Genomic DNA, 18,837 nt, shown 5'->3' on the forward strand with positions numbered 1-18,837 from the left:
CCATGTTCATCCTTATAATATGATTGTGTGGTATCCAATGCAAAGTTTGTCATGTCGGGTGTCTTCGTAATGTTCATGATGCACTGAGCACTATTGTTATAGTAATGTTATAGGTTGTAATTTCATGTATATAGTTATGAGGCTGAAAATGTGTCCTCATGGCTTAAAACAAGCCCAGGCAAAACTCTCCAGGAGCAGGGGGGCAGTTCACACCTCAGCAGGGCATGTATGGGACAAACCAGCCCAGCCTCACAGGAACAAAGGACACTGGCCTAGGCAGCAACAAAGGATCTGCTGGACTGTCAAGTGAGTCACCCCCCTTCCCTTGATCAGTTTGGGACTACGATGAGGTAATGCTCACCTGACTCTGAAGGTCAGGGGGCAAGGCCAAGAGGGAAGAAAGGACGTGATAAAAGGGAGAGACATTTGCCATCTCACTCTCTCTCTTCCACCTCCATCTACAGACACCAGCACCAAGCGATTGAAGCACTGATCAAAGGGGAGAGGCTGGCTGAAGGGCAACCTGCCAGCCTCTAGTGAGAAGCATCTAAGTTTGTAAGGGCACTGAAAGTGTTAAGATCAGCTTAGAATGCATTTTGCTTTTATTTCATTTGACCAAATCTGACTTGTTGTGCTTTAACTTATAATCACTTAAAATCTATCTTTTGTAGTTAATAAATGTGTTTGTTTATTCTACCTGAAGCAGTGCGTTTGGTTTGAAGCGTGTCAGAGACTCCCCTTGGGATAACAAGCCTGGTATATGTCAATTTCTTTGTTAAATTGACCAACTCACATAAGCTTGCAGCGTCCAGCGGGCATAACTGGACCTTGCAAGACGGAGGTTCCTAGGGTTGTGGCTGTGACTGGAACTATCAGCTAGTGTCATTCAGTTGCACAATCCAAGCAGCGGGTGGCCAAAAGTGCTCACTCACGTAGCTGGGAGCAGCTTACATGCTAGATTCTGTGAGTGAACAGCCCAGGAGTGGGGGTTCTCACAGCAGAGCAGGGTAAGGCTGGCTCCCAGAGTTGAGGACTGAAGTGACCTAGCAGCTCACCGGTCCAGATAACACCAGGGGAACATCACAGATGGGTACTGGGGGAAAAGCATAAAGTAAGTCCATTTGGCCACTTGAGTGACAGAGAATCTATGCCTAAGGCTCCTGGCTTCCTTTTGCTTGCAAAGTATTGGTGACCCTTCTGGTTTCCCTTGAATGCAAAACGATCCAGGATCGGAACTTCAAAATTTTTGATGATCAACTGGAAGCATTAGTTGTGAAGACTCCATTTCACCTGATCGATTTTCCTTCTGCTCAGCCAGTCAGCCTTCACACTGCTGCTGTCATTGATACACAAGACCCTGACAGACCGTAGATAGGCCTCCACTCACTGCATCCATGATGCTGCTTCCTTTTGTAGATCCCTGAACTCGTACTCCCTGATAGCTTACATATGTCATCATAGATGTACTGCCCATAATTACCAGAATATAACCATTCTGCAATGCTGAGGTCAGTTGTTTAAGGGCATAGAAAATTTATGCTTTTCTTTTGTTCTGAGGACCATGTCTCTGGACCCACAACTTCTTGGAAAATGCTTCCTATCCTTCCAGACTGGCATCTGTTGTTATGACAGACCTCTCTGGCTTCACCATGGCCATCCCTTCAGGGAATCTCTCTGGACTCATCCACCAATCCAGGAATTTCAACACAAATGATGGAACGTTCACTTTTCAAGATGGAAATATCAGAAAATGGCAGGGAAGGAACAGAAGGAAACTGGAGAGTCCTCATATGTTTTCTTGTCCAAGGCACTCTCCCTATGCAGGACACGATCATCCCTAGAACACCCATTGGGGTGTCTATCGACATCACTGGGCACCTCCTCACGAGAGTAATTGCTGATCTCATCTTATCCGATCTTTTGGTTGGCAGATATATTGTGTGGGCCTATGTGTCTATCAACACTCCACGATGAAACAGGTGCTGAAGTGGTTGAAGATGACGCTTTCCAAAATTTACTATAAATCCCTGCTGTTGCAATGTTTAGTTGCTTGAGTGGACCACTCCTTTGATAAGGCTCTCACTAGAAAGTCATCCAGGAAAGAATAGACTTGTAACCCTTTCTGTCTGAGAAAATCCATCAGAACAACAAGGACTTTTGTAAATACTCAAGGTGTGGATGACAGTCCAAAAGGCAGCACTTTGTACTGAAAATGATTGGTCCCATGAGTGAATCACAGAAATTTCCTGCGCACTTGGTGAACTGGCATACGAAGATAGGTCTCCTTCAAATTGATTGATGTAAGATAATCCACCAGGCAGATTGTTGCCACCATGGACTTCAAAATCTCCATCCTGAATCTGCCCCCCCTTATGAACTTGTTCAGGTGTTTTAAGTCCAGCACCACTCTGTCCTCCTTGGAACTCTTGGGTACCAGAAACAAGACTGAGCAGTAGCCAGAGAACATCTCTGCTCAGGATCTCTCTCTATCATGCCAATTTGAAAAATCTGATCTATGGCCTTTAGCATTTTTCAAATCTTTTGGGGATTTGAGGGTATTCAAGAAGGGCAAAAATGATGATTTGGTATCTTTGAAAATTCTATGATGCATATCCAGGACCTGTCTGTCTAATATGGAGAGAGGCCATTGATTTTTGAATTTTAATAGTCTCCCACTAGGTCAGAAGTTTACTGCCCATAGTCAGGCACTGTTTCTAGTATTGGAATTTGCATTGTGGGAAGACTGGTCTCTCCCCTTTTCGGGCTTAGACTTTTTCCAGTTGCTTTTGCTGTAATCTTGCAGTCCAAACTGTGAGGAGTAGACACAAAAAGATGGCAGGATCTGAGGTAAAGGCACTTTTCATGCCAAATCCAAGAGCTGCTCCCTAGCGCAAGAAGGAATTTCTTCCTGAGAGGGGGATTCCCTTCTTTTCTCCTCTGCGCAAAATTCCGGGCTTCCCCTGGGGCTATGGAAAGGAGACAAAATTGCCCAGTGAGGGAAGGGAGGCAGAGGGATGATTAAATCTGCACTGCGGGAGGACAAGTGCCCAGAATGGTTTCACTAGCCGCTTCTTGCTCTGTGGCAGATTCAGCCGGTCCTGCTTATGGTTTTTCCACGCTGGGCTATTGCCGTTTGATGTAACCACTTGTGGCAGCCAAAAGGTTAACTTCATTTTTCTGTCATCCTTCAAGACATTTGCAGCGCAGCTGTCAGACTCCCCAGGGCTGGCCCTAGACCAAAGGGCACTTCAGGCAAGGAGCATCTTCTGCGCTTCCCTCACTCCATTTATTAAACCTTTGAATATCTCACTTTTAATGTATTTGTAGCCAATTTCACGACTTTGATGCATGATTTGCATGCATGATTTATCCTTGTCATAAGACGATAAATTTGCATGCTAGGATCTGTAAATCTGTATTTATTCATGCCATATATAAGCAAATTAAAAATTTGTTTCCTCTAAGCTTATAGAAACTTTTTAATTTTAAGAATAACTGAACTGTGTTCCACATTGGATGGACCAGTATTAAATAGTGTTACAATAGGTGACAGCCTTAGAATATTAACCCTAGTCCTTTAGTTCAAAAAGTCACTTTTCTCGCCTTTGTCCTCACAGCATCAGAGAGATCCAAAGGCTTTCCAAAGGCATTTTCAAACGATAAAATAGCAAGCGATGTCAGTCTCTTGTCGGCCATCATCGATCAAAGATATGTTTTAATGAGCCTGAGCTTCGAAAAACTGCACTCACCACTCGCGACTGTGACCGGCAGCATGAGCAGAATCCTCAAAGCTATCCATACATTAGGAAAAGTGTCCTTCAGCTCTGCATCATGAATGAATTGGAGAACTTGGAGTGGAGAGTGCTTCCCGTGTTGCAAAATGTGAAGGGTGTTGTCCATTTCCACATAAAGACTTTATCATTGATGCCCGAACATTCTCCATGTGTCAGCATCCATTGAAGGTCCGTACAATTGTTCAAGAATGTTTTCTTGTCCACTGGGAGCTTACTAGAGTCATACAACGCCCCCCCCCCCCCCGCCCAAGTCTTTTCGTGGTGCTTCATTTATCCAAACTCTTCTTTGATGAACATTCAAGCAGTATTAACGAGCGAGCAAAAAAACTCTTGAATTTTTCTTCCAAGCTTTCCATCAACTCATCTATGCCCTCATAACCAAAATGTCTTTTCTTCCAATGAATATGAGTTTCCTTGAAGACAGGCTCAACTCCTAAATCTTCTCCCATTTCTTTAGCAGCAATGATGGCATCTTCTAATCTGTTGTCTCTGTAGGCCACAACAAAATCAAGGCAGCTTTTCATCAAAGTCCCATTCCGGTCTCAGCTTTACTCAACTGCACCAGTTCCATCAGGGCTTGGTACTTTACTGGCCCTATGTTGCCAATGGGGCTCTCCCAGTGAGTGTCGCTTAGTGGCTTCGCAGTCAGATTTGTAACACTATCTGTGAGGATTTTCCACTTAATAGTTGATGCTGAAAACTTATATCCTTTGCAGTACTCCAAAGAGAGATACTGAATCTAAAGATGACATTGCATCTGACACAACCAGGTTGAGGGAATGGAAACCACAAGGCACAAAGAAAGCTCTTGGATTCAGCACAAGGATCCTTGCCTGGATGCCACTGTTTCTTCCCTTCATGTTTGTGCTGTTGTCGTAGCCTTGGCCATGGCAGACCTGAAGCTTTATTTTATTCTCATTCAAAACATTCATAAACAGCTTTGTTAGGCCTTTTCCAGTAGAGTCGATCAATGTACTGGAAACAGATAAGGTGTTCCTTTACATGGATACACCCATCCTCATCATCAAATAATCTTACTGTAAATTACATCTTTCACTGTGCCTAATGTCGGGAGTGCAGTCCATTATTATGGTATAATACTTCGCTTTGCTGAGCTGCGTCAATATGTTATCAAGCACCTTCCTGGCCATAAGGTCAATCAATTCATTTTGAATTGTTTTGCTGCAGTAATGGCCCATAGCTTCTTTACAAACTACTCCATGTAAATATGCACACACGACATCATTGTATTTCCCGAAGAGCTCTAACAAACTGATGAAGTTACCGTTATGTTCAGTGAACAACTTATCCAACGAGCCCTGGAAAGCCAAATTATTCTTTGCAAGGAAGAGGGTAATCGAGATCAGATGATCAAGCACATTCCTCCAATGCAGAGTTTCTACATTAATAATGTGCTGGTTTTCTGTATTTATTCAGAAATGGCCGGGTGACTTTTCATGTTGCTTCAGAGCTTCAGCTGTATGTCTGTAATTGTATGCAGAAAGCGCACGCAACCATTTGGCATTCTTGTTAAATATTTTGCAACAAAAACAGAACACTTTGTAAGTTGATTTTGAGTAAACTGGCCAACACTGATACAATTTCTCACCATTCTCGAACACTCTTTTGCAAAGTGACTTTGAGAAGTGTCATTTCTGCTAATTTACTGGAAACATCATATCCTGGCTTTTGCCTGGCCCGTTCAAAATTGTACGATCAATATTGGCAGACTTTAGGATCGCCGGCCATAAAAAGCAGGATCTGATGTATTGATTTGTGGTGTGCAATTTTTCTCACTGCTATATCTGCCATCATGCAAGGCTGATTCTTCTTTATCGTTTCTCTCCTTTTCATATAAACCAGATTTTTCTTTGTTATTACTCTCCTTTTTGTGTGAACCACATTTTTCTTTATCTTCACTCTCCTCCATTCCTTATCTTTAGGTAACTCTACTAATTCCTCATTAATAGGACTGCCATCATTTACGCTTCACTCCTCATTTTCTTCTGCACTGGGATGATTGCTACTGCCTAAAGCCTGCACTATGTTGTTCTGTTTGAGATATTTTCCCATCAAATTTGCCCCTTGCTGCAAACTAGATTGCAATTGAGCTTTTCACTTCCCATACTAAGCTCCTGAAGGCTTCTTCAGGGGCATCTTTTATTTTCTATGGGGGAAAGCAGACAGTTTTAGGGATAGCAAAAGTTTATGTTCCACAGTCTTAGAAAGTCATAAAAAATTACATGTTAAGCATGGCAAAAGAAATAACAGTATTTCTTTTATATTGTTGAGTAGATAGGGGTTTGATAGATATCTCTGGCGTCTCACTAAATATGTACTTTATTAGTCACTACTTACACTCTTCATGTCTTAAAATCAGGGCTTTGGAGCGGAGCCTGGAGCTGGAGCGCGGAGCAGCTCCGGAGCAGTGGAGCTATAAAACAAGGTTCACAATATTGCAGCTGGGCTCTCACTTCACTTTACTTTGTTCATATATCTCACTGACTGACTGGTGACGCCTCGTCCCTTATATACCCGCAAGAGCATGGCTGACAACATTCTAGGAGGTTGGAGGAAAATGTAGTTCTCAGAAAGTCTGAAAGGTTCCATGAGATTCTACAAATGTCCAGAACATTCTAGGAGGTTAGTGAAAAATAAATCCACAGACAGAATACCTGAAACATTTTACTTCAAACATTCTATATTCCTTTATGACACTAACAACAATAACAGCACCCTAAACCTGATACCCCCCAAGCCCAGCATCCCAGGCAGTTGCCTGGGTTGCTTGCCCCTAAATCCGGCCCTGAGACTCCTTGCTGGTGGGAACCAGGCTCCTGGGTTGGAGTAAAGCAACCAAAGCAAAACCTTTCTAACCTGATGAATGAGGCAGCTGCAGTGAACGAAACACAAACCTCTCCTTCTGCACACTGTGGCAGAGAGACAGAGCATGATGAATACAACCTTGGTCTTCTGTTTTTGAACCTTTCTCCGCCATCCTCTTAGCCTGTTACTTGAGTGGTGGGGTGGGTAGTGTTGCTATGGTAATTCCAGGCAGGAGACAAACCACCTCTTCAGGTTTTTCTTTTCTTATTTATTTTTGAATTCTTTCTCTTGCACTGGATTCTCCCACTCAGCCAGTAGCAACAGAAGGCAGAACAAAACTGAGGAGGTATCCAGAAGGTGGGGGCTAGTCCCTCATCAGCCATCCAATCAGCTTTGAGTCTGCTTCCTACAGCTACAAATAAACAATGATGCCACACTGAGGATATGCAGACCTAGCTTTCAGAGAGAAGTCTTACTTCAATAATATTTGTAAAGTGCTCTGAGATCCTCATTTGGAAGGAACTACGCAAGACCAAATTATTATTATAGCAGTGCATATAGTAAGGCAGTGATGCCATCTTTTTTGAGCATGTCTGCCAGAGCTCCACCATCACTTGGATTAATAAAAGGCTTGTTTACAGTACTAATTGTTGAAAATATCAGCTATAGATGGTCTGACTGAAGTTCATTACAGCCCTCTTTATATGAATCACAAAGACCTATAGACTGCTCCTAAGACATCACTTAAATAAATGGTATTAATTTCCATTTACCAATAAAGCAGATACTGATATTTTATTCCAGTAGAGTACTGAAGATGAAGTTCTGCCCCCACTGAAGTCTATTGGAGTCTTCATATTGACTTCAATAGGGCCAGGATTTCACCGTGATTTGCTAAATTATTGGGAATTTTCATAAACTGAAGTTGTTTAAAAGCTGCACATTCTAACATATAAAATGCCTATTTATTATCGTTAGCAAACCAGTCTAACTAAATACAATTTCACTATCAACGCTTACATTCAAGGAGTATTTCCACTTGACAGCTGGTTTTCATTTTTAACATATGTTCTTATAATAACCAACATAATTTCTACTTAAAAGTACTGATGAAATTTTAAGTGTATAAGAGTCACAAAATCATAGTTTTGAACTTCACTGTCCTGGGCGGGCGGGATTACTGATATGCTGGATTTTTTCCCTACTAATATAGTTATATTTACTATAGATGATTCAATTAATTTTTATGTGTTCAAATGCAAATGGAAACATAAAATAAACTTACTATGCCATAGTCTAAAAAAAAAATAAAATTCAATGAGCTCATATGAAACTCTTTCAAAAGTACAGCTGAGTAGATATGCCTTACCACATCTGTCACTGCAATACAAATAGCCTTTAAATAATACCTACAAGAGGAATAGATAATGTAGCTGCAAGTCTAATCTCGTCTTTAAATACTATTGCTAAGCATTTATTGTTGAACTTTATATTTATTCCGGAACTGCAGTTACAACAGTGCTCACTACGAGTGAGGTAGTCAGCATTTCCAATAGAAACTTTTGTTTCTAATTAATAATTCATCTGCACATTGTTTTAAAATATTTTTTTCCATAAAGAGTTTAATCTTTCGACATATTCTGCCTTTAGCTACTCTAGTACAAACCCTGCAAAATCAATGGGTTTGCACTTATGTAAATGAGAGCAGAATCTGACTTCTACCTTATCCCCATAAAATACTGTGAAGGTATTTGAAGATGCCCATTTCTTCTTCTGCAACTCAAGAGCAATCTGTTCTTTAAAACAGAATTGTATTTCATGATGTAAACTAGTGGTATTTTGGAAAATAAGCAATTTTGTTTAAGAAATTTAGATTACAATTTGCATAATTAAACCCTTTTATCCCCAATGGAAAAAAATCTCTGAGGCATTTTGTAGTCATATGTAGTTTTATGCACAAGAGCAAAAAATAAAAGTATTAATTTATATTTGTTTCCACTCTTCATTCCATATGATTAAAAAAAATAAACATCTCTTAGTAAGAAGGAAAATTTCTGAAGTTTTCCCATGTGTCACTTGGTTTTAATTAGCTCAGCAGACCATGACAGACTGCTTTATCAAGTGAAAAAAAAAAAAGACTGTTTTCTGCACTTTTCAATGATCTAGTAGTTACTGGCAAATAATAATAAAAAAATATGAAGCCAGTTCACGAGTGCCTTTACTGATGAAGGGAAGTATTGGTACTTAAGTGGAACTTAATTATTTTAGGATCACACTGCTTAAAGGTGTGTTTTCTAAGCAGTTGACTGAAACTTGTCCAGGTAATCTATAAACAAGAACGAGAATAATCCTAAACAGTTTATTAGTGTTTAAATGAGAATGCTGAACTGTTTAATTCCATTTTCTTTGTTTGAAAAGATTACTGTGTTCTGCAATCACCAGTTAGACTTTGTTTGGTATTAACCCGGGGCTGGACAGAAAACATTTGCAAGGTTTTGAAATCTGTTTTTGTTCTACATTGGAACAAAATTGAGATCTTTTGAAAGTTTTCATGAAAAATGAGAGAAAGACACACCATTGCCCTGCAATGGCCAGTAGTTCGGGCACTCGCTCTGCCTGAGTCAGAGCAGGGACTTGAATTTGAGTCTCCCAAATCCCAGATGAATGCCTTAATCTACTGGACTATAGATAGAGTCAGTCTCTCTTGCTCACCCAATTAATATTTACCGTAATTATTTATACACAGTGGAACAGCTCCAACCAGAGAGACAGAGAGATTTCAGAATCAGAAGGAGCAGGGACTTGAACCTGTGTCTACTACATAGCAGTTGAGTACCCTAAAGACTGGCCTGTTGGCTATTCTGGGGAGGAGGAATGTCTCTCATTTTGAAATTCCATCCTGTACCTAAGAAACTTTCCTGACAAAGGTTTCAATAAAACCGACTCTTTCCTGTGAAAAGTTTTGAAGTTGTTGAATCAATATTTTCCTACAAAAAAAGTTGAGTCACAAAATTCCTGATGAGCCCTAGTATTAACACAACAGAAAACAAGCCTAATCCAGTCCAAGGTTTAATCTTGTTCTCAGATACACAGGCACTTATAGCTGCATAATTTATAAAGTCAGCTAATGGTACAACTAATGGAACAAAGACAGTTGTATATATACTAACATGTCTGTCATATAGTAAGACTTCAGAATAAATGATGATAGTATCATTGAGGCTATGTTTTAGTCAGAGGTAATTTTAGTAAAAGTTACGGACAGGTCACAGGCAGTAAACAAAAATTCACAGCCCCTGACGTGTCCATGACTTGTACTATATACCCCTGACTATATACCCTGGGGGCTCTGGGGCAGGGGTGGCCTGGGGGTGCTGTGGGTGCTCTGCGGGGTGGGGAGCAGCCCAGGGGTGCCACGGGTGCTCTGGGGGGGGGGCAGCGGCACGCTGCCTGGGCCCCTGCTGCTGCAGGGGAGGGGGGGCACAGCAGCCTGAGACCCCTGCTGCTGTTGGGAGGGGTGGGAGGTGCAGTGGCCCAAGACTGCCCCAGCAATGGCCGGTTTGGCTGGCCCAGGGGCTGCCCGAGCTGCTCAGGAAGCCCCCCCAGGCCAGATGTACCTGCCGCTGCAGAAGTCACGGAGGTCCCGGAGAGTCAAGGAATTTGTGTATTTTGTGACAGACTCACAGTCTTAAGTATCATACCCATGGCACTATGTAACTCGAGCCATCAGAGCGTGGTGGACCAACCTAACTTAGAATTGTTTTCTTTGCAACATCAACTGACTAAAGAAACTAAAGAAAACACATCTATTCTGTGAACAAGAAAAGTCATTAGGCCCTACATTCTATAAAATATTTTATGGCTACTAATTTGGAATGAGTTAAAATAGCATTTTTTGTCTCTTGTATCATTCATGTCTCATGTTAGAGGCTAAGCTATCAGCATCATGCTTGACGTATAGTGCAAAAGGTGAACACAAGCAAATTATGCTGTTGGAAAATATATAAAACCCCTGGCTGATTAACTTTACTACCTTGTTTTAGGGCAACACTAATCTTTGTTTTTAAACAACGTATTGCCCTTTCATTGAGCTTTATACTCAAGTGAATATACGTGCTGGTTCATTGACAGATGTAAAAACAAAGCCATTAAGTGAACTGTGAGAGCAGAGAGCCAAGAGGCAGGAGCCTGCAGCTGCAGAATTCCCACTGCAGCACATTGCTCTTTCTCTGTTAGAATGGCTGATGGTAAACAATCTCCTCACACTTTTGAGAAATATCACCAAGACTTTATAATTTAGAAGTTAATTAATTAAGGAAAGAGCCTGCTGTTTAGAGAGAAGCCGATGGATCTGATGGAAAATTTTCAATTGCTAACTGCTGCTAAGAAGCTATAAAGGAGCCTTATTCATCTTTTTAAAAAGTGTGTTCCACCATCTGAACATGTAGAGGACAGTCCTTATAAGGAACAATTGTTTTCAGATTGTAAATTAGGAAAATTGCCACTTTGTTCTCCTCTCCTTATCCTCACATCCTAAACTGTCTAAGGCTTCAAAAGACAGGTTACTTGATGAAAAAATGTTAAGAGACGATATTGTGAATTACTTGATATTATGTTTTTTTAATTATGTTATGTTTGGAAACTCTTCTAAGCAGCACAGCATCATAAAATAATTTATAAGCCAAACTGTACAAAAATTGAAATATTCATTTGGAAAAGTATCTGATAAACTAGATGGGTCAAACAACGACTGTTTTACAATGAAAAATGTCATCATTCTGTTAATATTCAATTCATCTAATGTAAAGTTTCCCCATTTTTAGAGCCCTCTATTATTAAATAACAAGGCTAAAAGGAATGAATTACTGGATTCAGAAACCAATTTAGTCACAGGAAAAAATCCTAGATGGTCTCAAAAATGCCGGGTCACTTTGGGATGCCTGTGCCTTCTGCAGCAGTGGAGTGGAGTTCTATACAGGTTGCTATTTAACTGTGCTCAGCTTTGGCTTAAAATCAATTTAGGTCTACAAGAAGAGGGGTGCCTTACCACTCTTCAAGAGCTGCCTCTGTGCATTCATATTGATGGGATTAAACAGCCACCAGACCATTTACAAGTTGCAAAGAGGGAAGAGGCTTTACAGGCCATTATGGAAATCTATAAGGAAGGAATGATTGAGCTTTCAACTAGTCCTTGGGCCTCACTCACAATTCCAGTTAAGAAAAAAGATGGCAGCACTAGTTTCTAGGTGGACTATAGAAAACTAAATTAAATCACTTTACTATAAATAGATGATAGTCTGGATGCTGCAGCAGGTTCAATCTGGTTTTCCATACTGGATCTTAAAAGTGGGTATTGGCAAGTGGAAATGGATCCAAACAACAGGGCAAAAAGTGCTTTCACAGAAAGAAAAAGGTCTCTGGCAATTTAAAGTGAGGTTTTTTGGCCTGTGTAATGCACCAACCACATTTAAGAAGGTAATGGAGAGCATACTGCGTGGCATGCCCCTCTCTGGTGCATACTAAAATCTTTGAGCAGGAATTGATACATTTACAAATAGTCTGTGATAAGCTTAAGGCTGTCAGTGTGAATCCAAATAAAGGAGTTGTTTAAAAAAAAAAAAAAAAAGGTAATTTTCCTTGGGAACACAATCTGTGAGGAGGGAATTTCCACTGACAAAAAGAAAATTGAAACTGTACAAAGCTGGTCAAATGTCCAGACACTCATAGATGTGCAAAGTTTTGTAGGGCTCTTATTACAAAAGGTTTATTTGTGGATTTGCCAATATTTCAAAACCATAGTGTAAGTTGGGTGAAAAAGGAAAACAATTTCAGTGAGTAGCATAGTGTGATTTCACATTTTCAGAGTGGACTGTACCTGTTTCAGCCTATCCATGTTTCAACCCCCCTATTCATATTGGATATAGATGCTAGTGCTTACGGTTTGAGGGACAGTAATGACACGAGAACATAAAGGACTTGAGAGGGTGGTGGCTTATTACAGCAAAAGTTTAAGTTTTCTGGAGAGAATGTATAGCACCACCCAAAAGGAACTACTGACTGTGCTTAAATCTAAAGAACATTTTCATCACTATTTGTATGGAAGAAAAACTGTGGTCAAGACAGACCATGTATCCCTGTAATTACTCTTTAGATTCAGGAATCCTAAGGGACAACTTGCCATCTGGTTGGAAAAATGTCAGTTATGATCTCAGAATTACACACAAACCTGGGAACAAGCATGGTAATACACACCCTTGTCCGGGTGGCCTTGTTGAGAGGCTAATTGCAACCTCTGCTCTAAGCAGGAGAACAAGGAATTTGTTGCTCAAGGGAACGAGTGTGCTCAGGAAGAGATGTCTGTCTCCTCTCCTCTTATAATTTGCAGTACAAATGTTCCTGGTTCATCCATTGGAACAGTGGATGCAGAATTGCAAGAATGGACTTCTGAGCAGTTAAATGATTCCCAAAGAGAGGATACAGACATCAGGATAGTGTGTGATTGGAAAATCATTTGGCAAAGGTAGCCACACTGGAATGTAGTATCTCCACAGACCACAGTAAAAGCTTTCTGGTCACAGTAAGAAAGCTTGGAGTTTGAAGATGGAATATTGTACAGGAGATGGGAAAAAACAATGGGCAATGGGTACAGGTACTAGCTGGTTGCACCAGATACATTGAAAAAGAAGGTTCTGATATGTCATGATTTGAAAACTGCTGGACATTTTGAGGTTGCAAAAACCACAGTCAAGCTAAGAGAAAATTTCTATTGGATGAAATGCAGACAGGATGTAGAAAACTGATACAGAAATGTGATGTTTGTGTGGCAGAGAAGAGTCCCCCTATGAGAGGGAGAACCCCTGTGCAGCAGTATCTTGTCACCTTTGTCCGGCTTGTCCTCGTCCATTCCTCCACAGAACGCAAGTCGCCGCCACACCATTCCGTTTTGTTGTAAGCACATTCTTTCCATTTCTGGCCAAAGAGTTTTGTCATGGGATCGGTCCAGTATCTTGTGGGGGCACCAAAAGAGCACACTGCTGTCAATGTGCTTGGGCCCTGCCTGAAACAGAGTCTGGCAATCAATATAACTATGTACTACTTCACAAAATGGTCTGAAGTTTACCCAGTAAAGAACCAAGATGCTGTGACAGTAGTAGAGGTCTCGTGAATGAATTCTTCACCAGATTTTGGGTCCTGAATTATACACAGCTCAAGGGAGAAATTTTGAATTCAAAGTGTTCCAATAGGGTTTCTGAAATTCTATGGCTCCACAAAACTCATACAACCCCAGCATACCCACGTCTGATGGGGTAGTGGAAAGACTCAATCAGACTCTGGGGGTTCAGCTAGCTACCTCTGCAGACCAGAACCAAAGGGTCTGGGACAGGGTGGATAAAAATCAATGATTTAAAAAATCAGATTTTTTTTTGATAAAATGCTTTTTGAGGAAAAAACCTATCTAAAGATAGTGTTAATTAAGATACATTATATCTCAAAGATATCTTATAATGGAATAGAGATTATAAATTCTAATTCTATAGTATGAGACAATATATTAATGAAATGTTTAAGAAAATTTTTGTAAATGAGTTCCAATAGTTCATGGATTAGGGATCCAATCTTATAGGGTTCCAGGGGCTTCTGTATAGATTATTTAGGTTAATCTTTTTATCTACACAGTACACTCAGTGCTCAGTCTAAGACAGTGATTCTCAAAAACTTTTGTACTGGTGACCCCTTTCACATAGCAAGCCTCTGAGAGACCCCCTTTATAAATTAAAAACACTTTTTTATATATTTAACACCATTATAAATGCTGGAGGCAAAGTGGGGTTTGGGGTGGAAGCTGACAGCTCGTGACCCCCCATGTAATAACCTTGCGACCCCCTGAGGGGTCCTGACCCCCCCAGTTTGAGAATCTCTGGTCTAGAAAATACCATCAGAGATGCTTAGTTTTGCAGTTCTCAAACTGTGGATTTGTGTCTCCAGAGATAACATGCTTGTTAACAGCAAAAATATTTAAAATAAATAAATAAATAAATAAATAATATATACAGGTGAGAAATAACAGACCTCAACCCTATTGTCCCTCTGCAAATTTGTGTACACATAGTCAATCCCTTATCTCTCTCTAAAAGTACAAAGTTTCAAAAAGTTCAATGACTAGAAGATTGTTGGGGGCGGAATAGATCTGGACAAGGAGAAGAAGTCTGGAGATAAATGGGAGAAGGGAGGGACAGGCAGTAGAAACAAAAGTGAAACGGTTTGAGCAGCATATTCCAGAAGTCTTGAGGTCTTTCTGAGTGTAGCTTTCATTGATTTGAGATCTACCATACCATTCTCTCACTAGAAAGGCAAACCTATAATAGAAGCAGGCTGTAAAAGAGACCCAGTTTGGGAATAAGAACCATTCAAGAAATATGTTTGCTGATGATGTTTTAAAGAAAGTCATACCAGTGAACTGGTGGAAGTCACTTAGCCCTGGTCTACACTACGAGTTTAGGTTGAATTTAGCAGTATTAGATCGATTTAACCCTACACCTGTCCACACAATGAAGCCATTTTTGTCGACTTAAAGGGCTCTTAAAATCCATTTCTGTACTCCTCCCCGACGAGGGGATTAGTGCTGAAATTGACATCGCCAGGTCGAATTTGGGGTAGTGTGGACGCAATTCGACGGTATTGGCCTCCGGGAGCTATCCCAGAGTGCTCCATTGTGACCGCTCTGGACAGTACTCTCTACTCAGATGCACTGGCCAGGTAGACAGGAAAAGCCCCGTGAACTTTTGAATTTCATTTCCTGTTTGGCCAGCGTGGCAAGCTGATCAGCACAGGTGACTGTGCAGAGCTCATCAGCAGAGGTGACCAGGGAGTCCCAGAATAGCAAAAGAGCTCCAGCATGGGCCGAACGGGAGGTACTGGATCTGATCGCTGTATGAGGAGATGAATCTGTGCTATCAGAACTGAATTCCAAAAGACGAAATGCCAAAATATTTGGAAAAAATCTCCAAAGGCATGATGGACACAGGCTACAACAGGGACCCACAGCAGTGCTGTGTGAAACTTAAGGAGCTCAGGCAAGCCTACCAAAAACCAAAGAGGCAAACGGCTGCTCCAGGTCAGACCCCCAGACATGTCGCTTCTATGATGAGCTGCATGCAATTCTAGGGGGTGCCCCCACCACTACCCCACCCCTGTTCGTGGACTCCTGCAAAGAGGGAGTCTCACGCAACAGGAATGAGGATTTTGGGGACGAGGAAGATAATGAGGAGGAGGAGGAGGAGGGTAGCGCACAGCAGGCAAGCGGAGAAACCGTTCTCCCCGACAGCCAGGAACTGTTTATCACCCTGGAGACAATACCCTCCCAACCCTCGCAAGGCGGGCTCCCGGAACTTGAAGGCGGAGAAGGCACCTCTGGTGAGTGTACCTTTGTAAATATAATACATGGTTTAAAAGCAAGCGTGTTTAATGATTAATTTGCCCTGAAGACTTGGGATGCATTCTCGGCCAGTACAGCTACTGGAATGCAGTCAAGCAACATCCGTTCTTTATCTCTCTGTCTTATCCTCAGGAAAATGATATTATTCATGGTCACCTGGTTGAAATAGGGGAATTTTATTAAGGGGACATTCAGAGGTGGCTGTTCCTGCTGGGCTGCCTGCCTGTGGCTGAAAAGAAATCGTCCCCGCTGTTAGCCACGCGGTGGGGGGAGGGGTGAAGCGATCATCCCAGAGAATTGGGTGTGAGGGGGGATTTAGTTAGGTTTGTGCTGCACGTTAACCCGAAAACCGCAGCCCCTCCTTTTAAATGGCCAACCCATTTTAAATGGCCAACCCAATGGGTGCTTGGTATGGGAAATGAGGGCGCTGCTGTTTGAAACCATTCCCACATGTTATGAAGGTTAAAGAAGCCAAAAGACTGTGGCTTACCATGGCTGCCTGCAAGACAAATTCTGTTGCCCGGCCCTGCGTGTGTGATCTCTCACACCAAACTGGCAGGCCCTCAAAATAAGAGGCAAAATGTGACCTTGTACCGAAAGCACATGTGCTATGTAATGTTAACAGCTTGGTTCACCGTGAAAGAGTCTACCCATTGTTCTCTAAAAAATGTGTCTTTTTAAATACAACTCTCCCTTTTTTTTCCTCCCACAGCTGCAAATGTTTCAACACTCCCCCTATCGTCTCTGCCCCAGAGGCTAGTGCAGATAAGAAGGCGAAAAAACCGCACTCGCGATGGAATGTTCTCTGAGCTCATGCAGTCCTCCCGCACTGAAAGAGCTCAGCAAAATGTGTGGAGGTAGACAATGTCAGAGTCCAGGAAAGCACAAAATGAATGCGAGGACAGGAGGGACGCATGAGAGGACAGGTGGCGGGAGCAAGAGGAGAGGTGGCGGGAGCATGATGAGAGGAGTCAGGATGCAATGCTGAGGTTACTGGAGAATCAAACTAATATGCTCCGGCGTATGGTTGAGCTGCAGGAATGGCAGCAGGAGCACAGACTGCAGCTGCAGCCCCTGTGTAACCAACCGCCCTCTTCCCCAAGTTCCATAGCCTCCTCACCCAGACGCCCAAGAACGCGGGCGGGGGGGGAGGGGACACTCCGGGTACACAACCACTCCACCCCAGATGACTGCCCAAACAACAGAAAGCTGGCATTCAATAAGTTTTAAAGTGCAGTGTGGCCTTGTCCTTCCCTCCCCTCCTCCTCTCACACCCCACCCGGTGCTTCCCTCCTTCCCCACCTCTCCTGGGCTACTTTGGCAGTTATCCCCCTATTTGTGTGACGAATTAATAAAGAATGCATGAATTTGAAACAACAATGACTTTTTGCCTCTGCAAACGGTGATCGAAGGGGGGAGGGGAGGGCGGTTGGCTTACAGGGCAGTAGAGTGAACCAAGGAGGCGAGTTTTCATCAAGGAGGAACAAACGGAACTTTCATACCGTAGCCTGGCCAGTCATGAAACTGGTTTTCAAAGCTTCTCTGATGCGCAGCGCGCCCTGCTGTGTTCTTCTAACCACCCTGTTGTCTGGCTGTGTGTAATCAGCGGCCAGGCGATGTGCCTCAACCTCCCACCCCGCCATAAACGTCTCCCCCTTACTCTCACAGATATTGTGGAGCACACAGCAAGCAGTAATAACAATGGGAATATTGGTTTCACTGAGGTCTAAGCAAGTCAGTAAACTGCGCCAGCACGCTTTTAAACATCCAAATGCACATTCTACCACCATTCTGCACTTGCTCAGCCTATAGTTGAACAGCTCCTGACTACTGTCCAGTGTGCCTGTGTATGGCTTCATGAGCCATGGCATTAAGGGGTAGGCTGGGTCCCCAAAGATAACTTTAGGCATTTCAGCATCCCCAACGGTTATTTTCTGGTCTGGAAAGTAAGTCCCCTGCTGCAGCTGTTCAGACAGACCAGAGTTCCTGAAGATGCAAGCATCATCTACCTTTCCTGGCCATCCCACGTTGATGTTGGTGAAACGTCCCTTGTGATCCACTAGTGCTTGCAGCACCATTGAAAAGTACCCCCTTTTGTTTATGTACTGGTTGCCAAGGTAGTCCGGTCCCAAGATAGGGATATGCAGTCTATTCCTCTCCCTATCCGTCTATCGCCCCACCACAGTTAGGGAATCCCATTGCAGCAAAGCCATTCACTATGACCTGCACATTTCCCAGAGTCACTACCCTTGATAGCAGCAGCTCAGTGATTGCATTGGCTATTTGGATCACAGCAGCCCCTACCATAGATTTGCCCACTCCAAATTGATTCCCGACTGACCGGTAGCTGTCTGACATTGCAAACTTCCAGGGGGCTATCGCCACTCACTTGTGAACTGTGAGGGCTACTCTCATCTTGGTATTCTTGCGCTTTAGGGCAGGGGAAAGCAAGTCACAAAGTTCCATGAAAGTGTCCTTATGCATGCGAATGTTTTGCAGCCACTGGGAATCATCCCAAACCTGCAACACTATGCGGTCCCACCAGTCTGTGCTTGTTTCCTGGGCCCAGAATCAGCGTTCCATGGCATGAGCCTGCCCCATTGCCCCAGGATGTCCAAATTGCCAGGGCCCGTACTTTGAGAGAAGTCTGGGTCCATGTCCTCATCACTCTCATCATCGCGCTGCTGTCGCCTCCTCGCCTGCTTTTGCAGGTTCTGGTTCTGCACATACTGCAAGATAATGTGCGAAGTAACTGCTGCGGTGATCTGAGCGGGCTCCATG

General features: G+C 42.6%; 1 protein-coding gene across 1 annotated transcript in view; it reads right to left on the reverse strand.

Moving 5' to 3' along the window:
* Positions 1–13,383: 13,383 nt before the first annotated feature.
* Positions 13,384–18,837, reverse strand: part of PPP1R42 (protein phosphatase 1 regulatory subunit 42) — a 28,649-nt gene continuing 23,195 nt past the window's right edge. Inside the window, 2 exon segments of the mRNA XM_029910470.1 lie at positions 13,384–13,424; positions 13,427–13,677. Coding sequence (XP_029766330.1) covers positions 13,384–13,424; positions 13,427–13,677 — 292 coding nt within the window.

Source organism: Terrapene carolina, unplaced genomic scaffold (genome assembly GCF_002925995.2).
Source record: "Terrapene carolina triunguis isolate 2854851 unplaced genomic scaffold, T_m_triunguis-2.0 Scaffold58, whole genome shotgun sequence".
In the NCBI taxonomy this organism is placed as follows: Eukaryota; Metazoa; Chordata; order Testudines; family Emydidae; genus Terrapene; species Terrapene triunguis.